We start from the raw sequence: 10823 nt of genomic DNA, 5'->3' as shown, positions 1-10823 counted from the left end.
GGGGGGGGGGGGGGGGGGGGGATGTAGGGACCAGTCTAACAGCCAGGCAGGACTGAGGATCATGCGAGTAGGTTCGTTAATCCATCCCCTAGACCAAAAACAAAAGCAGCCAACTCTAGCAGTGCAGGGGTAGCTCCCACTGCAAAAACGGCTCTGTTTTGTAGCAAACAGTACAGAGCATGATCATAAAAACAGAGTAATAGGATCTCCTGGCAATATTTAATTGTCAGGAGATCCTATTTTCTGTCTCCAAATGACAGAATGGAAGGACTTCCAACTTCAGAGCTGAATTCCTCAGAAACCAAGCCAGGGACAACTCGTTTCTCAAACGAATTGGTCTATGCAGAGATCAGATGAAAGAATGTTGCATTACATAGGCCTGGAGAGAAAATGGGCAAATTAGCTGCTTGAAAGAAGGCTACCACAAGACCTAGAACTCTAATACAAAAAGAACTCCTGGACTGGAGTTTGAATCCAAGACCGGAGAGTCTGAAGTTCCTCCTGTAGAAGGAAATCACTGGCCTGAGCTGTGTCCAGGACTAGACCCAGATAGTTGAAACAATGAGTCTATGGTAGCAACTAAGACCTTTAGCGTTTCAAGATCCAAGATGGGGCAGATGCTCCTTTTGGGTATAAAGGTGCCCACACACCTTGCGATAATCGCAGGAAATCCCACCATCGTACGATTATCGCAAGGTGTGTGGAAGGCGTGCGACCTCTGCTACTGTAAGGTCGCACGACTTATCTTAGGAACATGTTCGAAAACCAGCCGAGCATCGTACAGTTTTCGGCTGGTTTGTGGCATGTTCAGCATTGCGGTCATCGGAAGCCCGCCCCTCAGCTCAAGATCAAGTACGATCTGCCTGTCCAAGATGGGCAGATCGTACTTTTTTAAAAATTACCTTACAACCATCGCAAGACAAAAGTCTTGCGATGGTTGTAAAGGTGTGTGCCCAGCATAAGAAAGATGAATAGGGTGGGTAAATTCGCTGCAAATTCTGCCAGGCAGTGATGGCTTGATCCAGCACACCAGAGTGCTTGAAGATGTGATACTGCACAAATTTCTATAACTGTAGAGTGAGAAACATGGGGGCAGGGAGCAAAGCGCTAGTTTGTAGCGCTGGGGTACCACCTCCTTCGCCCAAGTGTCTGAGATGCAAGCATTCAAAAAAAATTAACAAAAGTGCCCCCCCTCCCCTTTAAAAAAAGTAGGGGCAGCTTTATGCCAAAGGCAGCCTGTCCAAGGATTTGGCAGACTAAGTGCCAGACCCTGCGGTTGGATGGTGAGCCATACCCAGGGGACCCTTGACAAGGCAATCGATGGAATGGAAAAACAAAAAATAGGATTTTTGTACTCAACGTAAAATCCCTTTCTCTCCGTTCATTGAAGGACACAGGGCAACAGATCGTAGATCCTGTACTGTAGGGTATATCACCACCTGCAGTACAGGATCTACGATCTGTTGCTGTGTCCTTTAATGAACGGAAGAGTAAAGGGATGAAAACTGCTCCGTGCCCCAAGCCTTCTTCCACAAAGGAAGGCAATTGTTCATGGCACCAGTAGCACTGAAATTCCACATGGTCCTTCAGGAGCAGCAGTGGGGAGACAATCTCTACGGTATGTATGAGCATACACACACCACTCCACCCAGCAGATGACGTCCGCTCTTGGTCCCACCGCAATAACCCATTACGCAGCAGAAATAGCATTTTCCTTCAACGTTACACAAAACCCTGAGGCAGTAGAGCACTTTGGGACCCTCAAACATCAGTTAACACAAACTGTCCCTCAAAGGATTAGTCACCTCTAGTTAACACAACTCGGCAACCAACAGGAAATGTTTTCAGTCAGGACAGAACACTGAGAAAATACCCTGTAGCGGTACAGTCCCAGGAAAATGAACACAACCAAGAATTTTCAATTCTGTCAAGAATTTAGTGGTCATTATGATTCTTGCAGCAGTGTCGAGAAATTACGCATTTCCTTATCTCTCTCTGCTTACTGGACTACAATGACAATGCTAAGGCTCCACCCATGTTTCCCTTGCCCATAGGCTGTCTAGAGCCTGACTGGTACACACTGCATTAACTTTTCGCTCAGCTGAGTTTGTGGAACACAAAGTAAAGCCTTTGGGCGGTTAAAGTAGCGGTATATTAAAGTGGTTAACAATTGTTGAAGAAATTGATTACATGATGTAGATACACAGTTGAGCCAAATCATATAGCCAATTTGTCTTGCACTGCCAACATAGAAACGGTTGCCAACACAAATGCAGTTTAATCTTAATTCATAGACTAGAAATAGATTGTTTTGCCATGTATGCTACACACTTGTTTCAATTTTATAAACGCGTCTACCTGTGCAGTTTTCTGCTTCTTCTTTTCAAGTTTTTCTTTCCTTTTAATCTCCTAAGAAAATTAAAAAATCAGAGATATACTGTTAACACGTGCAATATACACAGCACTGAAAATATTGAAGGGAGACATAAAAGTTGGGTACTAAAAATCCTCCAAACCCAATATAGTTTTCTTTACATGGCCTACATTATACTTTCAGTGCAACCAAACATTTACATCACATTTGTAACCAGATCGTTTTAAGTTCTAAAATCAATGAATAGGTACAGAGGTTTGGACATTTTGGTATCCTTGAGGGGATATTTTACAACACTTGACTTCCTATCCAGTATCCTGCCTACCATTGGCAATAGACTAAGAAAAGCTACATTCTTTAGTAGTAAAGGTTTATAGGTTTTGTTTGTTTTTTGTCTTTAGCAACACTATATAATTTCCACCCCCCAAAAAATAAAAATAAATGTTGAACAAAGTCACAGTATTTACCAAGCTCAATTAATACTCATGTTGCCCATTGAACGGACTACTTTAGTATATCAATGCTGCTGTGTACACAGCACTCTCAACCCTGATCTAATAATTGGCCCATTGCTTTTGCCAAGAATGCACTGCACAGAGCTAGCTTTCCCCAAGTCTCATCTTGGACAAACCATATCCAAATTCATTTTACACAATACTGGGACTGATTTAGTGGCTACAACAGGCATACCCCCCTTATCCTCATAGGATAATGAGAAATGTATGGCATTAACCTTTATTATCTATAGAACACACCTAAGCAGCACTGTGTAATGAACCTGTGTTGCAAAGCACAGATGTAACCCCGTGCACATCTTTTCTGTGTGTTAACACCTTCTGTGAAGGAAGCCTTATTTCCAAACTGAAAGCCTCAGTTGTACATGAAAGTAACTTACCTCCAACTGCTGCTGTTCCATCTTAGTTAGAAGAAATTTGGAATAAATGTTGCTTTTCTCAAGCAAATGCTGGAGCCTTTTATACCGCATTTCATTGGAGTCTCTTTCCCAAGACATCTGAGCCTGCAAGAGGAACCAGAATAAGTAACCTCACAAAAGGTCTAGGCCGTACATTTTCCACATCTGCTTGACTCAGTTGAAGTCAGCAGTAGAATGAATGTTATGTAGTCTTATCAAGCTCCAGGTGCACATCATGACTTGCCATTACAAGACTAAGCCTTAACTTCTTCAGAAGCTACAATGGCCTTGCAAGGACTGTCTGGTATTAGGCTGGGTTCACACCTGGGCGTACGAAATATGCGCGCGTTTTTACCGCGATTTGCGGTAAAGAAACACGCGACAAGCGCGCGTTTCCGAGGGCTATCCGGCTGTACCCAAATGGATACGCCGGCAAATACACACCAAAGAAGCTCCTGTACTTCTTGGGGCATTGGGCGTTCCTACGCGCTGTAAAACACCCAGGTGGGAACCATGCCCATAGGCAATTATTGGTTTTCACATGTTGAGTGTTTTACAGCGCGTAGGAACGTGCTGTAAAACGCCCAGGTGTGAACCAGGCCTTAGTCGGTTCATCTGAAGTAAGGAAGTAGCAAACTTGTGGGGGAATACCCTTACAATGTTCAGTTTGTGGTGCTCCATTCAATAGAACACCACAAACTGAAGTAGGCACCAGGGATGAATGCCCAACGTTAAACCTACCCTTTCCACAGCTATAAGCACAAATGTCATGTATGTGTGCATTTCTGTGTCATGAGCGTTCATCAAGTTACTCAGGGGCTGGATTCAGCATCCCAATCATTCAAGGTAGTTTAAGGGCCCCTGTGCCCAGGTTATGGACATTAAACTAGCTAGATTTTTACCAAACATTAAAGCTTTAATACCAACCCTCACTCACGTCTCTAGTTGTTGGTAAACTGAAATAATTTACTCTCAAAGACCACTAGACAACTACAAAACCACTTCTACAGTTAAAAATGTTGCAGTGGGTATATAAAAAAATCCAAGGATTTCTACCTTTTCCATCATTTTTTGCTCCTCTACTTGAGCTGCTTTCTCAAGTTTTTCTTCCTCCTTTAACATTGCTGAAGTTATTAATCCATCAAGTGACTGATCCATCTCAGATTCCATTGAAGCTGCAAAATAAAAAAAAAAAAACTGTATTTAAAAGCAGTAGTTACATCATTTAAAGTTGAAATGCTACAATGAAAAAAAAAAAGGGACATTTTAATTCAATCATGTTCCGTCAAAAGGAAACCTTCAGGTTTCAAACCAAGTCACATCCGGTGTGGAAATCCTTTATGGCTATACTACAATGGTGATAATCCAAAGAAAGCAAAAAAGCCACCCATTACTGAAGACAAAACAGAACCCAACTGTATGTACAACAGGGGTCTGGAAATTGAAAACAAAAAACTACTTGTCCAAGGACTAAAGCTGGGCCCAATCTACTTCTTCTGATACAAAAAAAAGGTTTTAACCAAAACCCTATTTAACCATGCGAAGAAGCGCTCTCTCATTGGTCAGTGTGGTAACCCGACCATTGAGTGCTCGTAATTTGCGAGCGAAATTCTAAATCCATAGGGCGGGGCTGTGCTGGACAGCAGTATGGGGTACAGATAGTACCGACTGACGGAGGGGAAGGACCGTGTGCTGAAAGGAAAGTATAGCGCCGGGGGAGTGAACGTGAGGAGAGGGTTGGCCAGATTTGATCAGGTAATTCCATTTTCCCCAAAATTAATTATGAATGTGAATTTACCCTTTAATGCACATTGTGCATGTTAGAGACCACTGCTTATTCACATGGTGGGACCAGGGCTGGTTTTAATTTCTCTTTTATTGGTTTTTACTTCACTTATTTATTTTACTTTTTCATTACATTTTAATTATTTTTTAATACCCCACCCCTTTTAACGTTACTAAGAACACACAGGGGCTACCAAGCCCCTATGCGATAGTGTTTGGAGGTGACAGATGCTCCTTATGGAATCTGCCCTCCAGCACAGAATATGGATGGATGATTCTGCACAGACTGGCAACTGAGACGGAGTGCTGCGAGTACAGCGTTCCGGTCTCACTGATCACACAGAGCGCTGAACGGACGCCTCCGTTCTGCTCCCCATCCTGAAATTACTGCCGTGGTACCGGGTCCCCCAGAAGAGTGCAGGCCCCCCAAAAAATAAACCGACAATATATTAAATAAAGCATCCAGCGGTGGTGCAGTGGCGGATCAGTATGGTCTGTATCACTTGCTTGTGCAGGCTATACTAAAATCACTCCCTTGTGGTGCCGCTGCTCGAAGGAGCAAATAGTATGGCCTTCCAGAGATTCAGATCACACTGATCCCCCACTGGACCACCTGGATAATTCCCGAATTCCCCTACAGGACCCCAAGGATGCAAAACAGGTGAGCAGGAGAGGGGAACATTTCATTATTCATTTTTATTGTTAATTGATGTGTGTGTTTTTAATAAGTGTGCGTGTAAATGTTGAATATGTGCGTTTCCCTATGTTGCTTAAGGTAGGGATGCTGAACGTTTTTTTTAAACCTCAGCACTCAAGCTGGAACGCAATGCCATACTTCTTTTCAGTGTTGGCACTTTGAGATAAATTGATTTTGCGTTGCAGTTTGGGCACTCTGGTTCAAAAACGTTTGCCATCACTGCTTTAAAGTACAAAAAATGGGGAGTCTCCCCCAGTCTAAAAATGTCAGATTTTTATGCAGACCCCATAAAACACAGAAAAGTAGGTTTCCCCCTATTAAATTCCATTTTAATTTGTCCACCCCTGTATTTTGGTAGGGGCCCAGTTATAAATGAGCACATATCAGATATAATACTGCACACAGCCTACATGTTGTCAATGGCAGGTGAAACAAAGGCGCAGTGTGAAATAAGCAGCAGAAAGCGATATCCACTCCCTGCTATAAAATAGACTTCTTTGTGTTGATAAGGAGCTTGGGGCAAACAGACATATGACAACAGCAATGACTCTGTACTGATCGTGGCACAGACGCTTCCACATACTGGAGTGTAGTACAAACGTGCTGATCATATGCCGCTTGTAGTCTATGCGGCAATAGAGGAAGTACACACCACAGAGGGCCCAAAACAGTGGGTGGGGCCCAAATGCAGGAAATACCCTTTTAACATCCAGAATCATTTTTAAAATATATAGCTGGTTAACAGACTAAAAACACACCAAATAAACTACTCCATGTATGTATGTATGTATGTATGTGTATATAGTGCCAACAGCCCTATGTAGAGGGAGTAAACACTAGTATTTGCTACACAATGGCATTGCACTGACAGTAATGACTTAGGCCCCGTTCACATTGAGCGATCGCGCGGTAATTGCCGCGACATCACGGCAATTTACCGCGCGATATCGCTCTCCAATGCTTCTCAATTGGGCAAAGGGTCCTGCTGTCGCGGGTCGTGTGTCGCTACAGCAGGAACCTTTTTGGAGCGGATTTAGCCGCGATTCAAGCTTGCTCAATGCAAGTATTTGCGCGAAATCACGCAAAATGCAAATCGCACGACAAACGCGCGATTTGCGAACCGCTCAATGTGAACGGGGCCTAAGTACATCATGTTGTGCAAACAGGGCAGTCCCTAAGGTATTTGCCACCTGGGGCTATGTTGTTCCAGGGGGTGTGCCATTAGCAAATTATCAGGTGGGTGTCTGCGTGGGCAGCTAATTTGTTGTTAAGGAGTGGGGGTGTGGGGGGTTGGCAGACCGGACTGTGTCAGCGGCTCTGTCTGGCATTCCACCTAGCATACTGACATCATTGGATGCCAGGAGCTTGGCGGGTCACAAGCCAAAGCGTCCCAACTCAGCTCCTGGCAACCAGTGTCATCAGCGAGCTGTGCACCGCACAGGGCGTCACAGGTTGTTAATAGCAACCAGGGACACTGTGGCCGCCCCCCCCCCCCCCGAGATACCACCTCAGGCTGCCTAATTATAGGAACGGGCCTGCATGCAAAGCACAGTCACCATTTACTGCAAGATATCACACAAGAATAGTAGTTATGTCATACTGCATCCAACTGACCAAAGCAAGCATGTACAGAGTGGGTAAGGATAATTGGCCAGTCAAATCATTTCCATGGGTTTCCCAACGCCTGACAAGTGCACCAAAGGAGAGCATGCACTTTTGTAAAATATGCCCGATCTTGTGTTTTGAAATACTACAACGCATGCGCATTGGCAATTGTGGTGCCGTTGTGAATTGTGTCACAGCACTACGTCTGCAAAGAAAATTATTTGTGAGCGGAGGGAACGTGGAACGTAGAGCTTTAGCATAGCATGCATACATACCCCCAGCACGCGTGTGGGAACGCAGGCCAAATCAGGAGTTTTCACTTCTAACAAAGCAGACCTACACCCTGATCACCCGCTTTACATCATGTATGTTCTTTTTTTGGAGGGGGAGGGGCGTTTTTTTTCTTTTTCTCATTCAAGCTGCCCCACAGTGCAGGTATTCTTGCCTAGGTGAGGATGGCGTAGCCCCCTGCTACCTGCAAGCTTCAGGGCAAGTCACAGTACCTGCCACGTCATCATGGGGGGGGGGTTGCCAGAACACCAAAAGAGAGCCAGCTCCTGATGACACAAAGGAAGGTGGCATTGCAGGAGCTGGGGTGCAGCGGATTACAGCAGCACAACACTGGATTGGAGTGTGCTGTTTCTATCACAGCACCCCCAAATAGAGGTCTGGTAAGGATTTTAAGGAAGAAACCCACAAACATCCATTTACATCAGGTAACCCCCTTTTACATCGAAGCTCCCACTTCATGTCAGAAATCCCCCCTTTGATGCTTTGAGGAAACCAGAGAGAGAGGCCGCTATAGAGGATAACCCGGAGAACAAGGAAAGAGAGGATGAAACAAAATAACACGGGGGATTAAAGTTTCTCAGCAAAAGACAGCCAGGATAATAGCATTCCCAGCAGGATAATCATGGCAGTCAAGTCATTACGCTAACAGAGAGGTCTCTGCCGCCACGAATTGTACAGAGAGGACACAACCGCACTCCCATAGCCGAGTTATACATTACATAACAGTACAACATAGCCGGCCATGTGAAGTGTACTGAGGCTGAGCCCGGCACGGAGAACACAGTACAGTGGTGCTGCTTTACCCGGGTCGGAGAGCGGCTGTTCCACAGGCATGGTCGGCTCTCAGCACAGAGACTTCTCACTTCCAGTCCGCAACCACAAACTCGCGCCAAATCCTTCGCCGATCTCGCGCCCCCAATCAAAACTCCTCCAGGCCCCGCCCTCTTCCTTTGAAGTTTTCCCGCATGTCGCCCCGTCCCCGTCTAGAAACATCGCGAGATTGGCCTCAGCTGTGTGCACGAGGCGGCAGGTTTTTTTTTTTTTTACCTCGTTCTCTCCGCTCAGTGGAGTCACGTGACTTTTCTTCTTGGTTCAGGAACGGGGCAGCCCTGTGGGGTGGGGTTACTTATGACTGATTTATATAACTGGGACATGAGCATACATTCACATTGCTGTGCTGGAAGGAAGTGTCTGAACATGTTCTTGTGTCCTATCACATGGCTATCGTGTGCTGGGAACCATTACATTATATAGTTGGATAAAATGTAATTATTCATCAAACTATAAAGAGGGAGAACAGAGGAATTTGATAAGAAAATGATTAGAAAGAACTTGTAAAACAAAGTGCATTTATCCTAGTCGAGGGATTCTCAGCCTTTTTTCAGTCAGCACCCTAAATCACAAAACACCTCAGTCTAAAATGTAAGAAAATCAACATATGGTCCCTCGAAAATCAGTACCAAACCCTTATCTGAGACAGGGGGTCTGATGTGGATTTTAAGGGGGGCCCCCACACAAAAAAAGGTTCCCTCCAGAAGTGTAACTAGAAACCTCAGGGCCCTGCTGCAAGAAACCATGAAGGGCCCCCTTGGGAAGCAATGTCAGCACCTCGGTGGATAACGAGGCTCAAGTGGAACAATGCTAGAGCCTAGTCACACATGGGACCGCTACGACCATTGTAATTCTGCACGTGTGTGGAGCAAGTTTTCAAATCTCACTAGGGAGCCGAATCTGTGGACAGGAGATGGGGTCATCAAAATGTTTCATTTGAAAATATTTAAATTGGTCACTAAAGGAAGTTAAATGCTCCTGTGAAGGTGGGGTAAGAAAGCCTCTAGGACAGGGGTAGCCAAACACTGGTCCCCCAGCTGTGGTAGAACTACAAATCCCATGAGGCATTGCAACATTCTTACAGCCACAGACATGACTCCCGGAGAGAGATGCATCATGGGATTTGTAGTTTCATCACAGCAGCAGGACCAGTGTTTGGCTACCCCTGCTCTAGAACACCATGAAACTAGATTCAGACACGGAATGAACAGTTCATATGAACCCAGAGGGACCTTAGCGTCAGTGAAAGAGTCGGAAGGACATATAGTAAAAAGGGAGGACCATGCCCAGCAGCGTCACCATGTCATATGTCACCTGGTGAGGCCATCGGGTGTCACCTGGTGTGCACGTCATTATGCCCGCGAGGAATGAGGTCTAGTGAACTTCACTGCCAGTGATCATCTTGGTGATGGACGACGGCAAAGGGAAGAGGAGACGTTCATCCAGCAGGGGGGGGGGCTAACCCGGCTGAGGTGGTATTCCGCCAGGTCTCCTCCTCTCTCGTGCAGCTGTCGGGCTCTCTGTCCATGACAGAGTGCCTGACTTTTCAGAGGGGGTGACACCAAAATTATTGAGCCGCACCCCCCTTGAGACACCAATCACCATGCCAAGGTCATAGCTTGAACAGTTGGGTACGGAGAAGGTTTACTTTACAATCCATGGTTTTACCAAAAGGCCATGTGGTAGGTTTACCTCCTGGAATTATATTGCATTCTCAGACATCCCAAGTCTCCCGGACGTTTTGGGAGTCTCCTGCTATTAGATAGCGGCTCCCGGACGCCCGCAAGAGAGACATTTTATCCTGGAAAGGATTGAAACCTTTCCGGATCTGCTGCGCTCACTAGTCCTGCTGAGTATAAATAAAGTTTTTAGTTGTAAGCGGGAAAAAAGTTTGTGCCTGCAGATCCTGTAACGGTGGCTGGTCAGTGGGAGGGGTTTAGGCACAGCAGGGCGGCCTGTGATTGGCTGGAGACAAAGGTCCCTGAGCTAGCTCTGCAGACACCTTGTGATGTTAATGACAGTGTCGGGGGGAGCCGATAGAAGATGCCTGGGGAGGATGCAGGGAGGGTGAGTGGCACACTTCCAAATGTTGGCTGCTTGCTGAGCTGTGGAGGGGAGCTCCCTGCGCTGCAATTCATCTCACACAAAAAGCACAGCTGCCTGCCTTTACACAATGCACAGGCAAGGTGCCTGTAACCATATGTCTTGTCATATACTGTAGTGTTAATAATCACAAATAAAATAAAAAACATAATGTAATTAATAATAACATAAAATAATATAATTAATAACAATAAAATGGTATAATATCTACTATGTTTGTGTGT

At 45.3% G+C, this 10823-nt stretch overlaps 1 protein-coding gene across 1 annotated transcript in view; it reads right to left on the bottom strand.

The window, feature by feature from the left end:
• Window positions 1-8598, bottom strand: part of HELLS (helicase, lymphoid-specific) — a 23350-nt gene extending 14752 nt beyond the window's left edge. The window contains exons 1-4 of the mRNA XM_018564462.1: window positions 8469-8598; window positions 4344-4462; window positions 3270-3392; window positions 2332-2409 (exon numbers count right to left, since the gene is read on the bottom strand). Coding sequence (XP_018419964.1) covers window positions 2332-2409; window positions 3270-3392; window positions 4344-4462; window positions 8469-8499 — 351 coding nt within the window. The 5' untranslated portion in view covers window positions 8500-8598. The remainder of the gene's footprint in view (window positions 1-2331; window positions 2410-3269; window positions 3393-4343; window positions 4463-8468) is intronic.
• Between the last annotated feature and the right edge of the window lie 2225 nt (window positions 8599-10823).

Source organism: Nanorana parkeri, unplaced genomic scaffold, assembly GCF_000935625.1.
Source record: "Nanorana parkeri isolate BGI_ZX_2015 unplaced genomic scaffold, ASM93562v1 scaffold753, whole genome shotgun sequence".
In the NCBI taxonomy this organism is placed as follows: domain Eukaryota; kingdom Metazoa; phylum Chordata; class Amphibia; order Anura; family Dicroglossidae; genus Nanorana; species Nanorana parkeri.
Note: the sequence above shows the minus strand (reverse complement) of the source record. Positions and strands in the feature narration are given on the sequence as shown.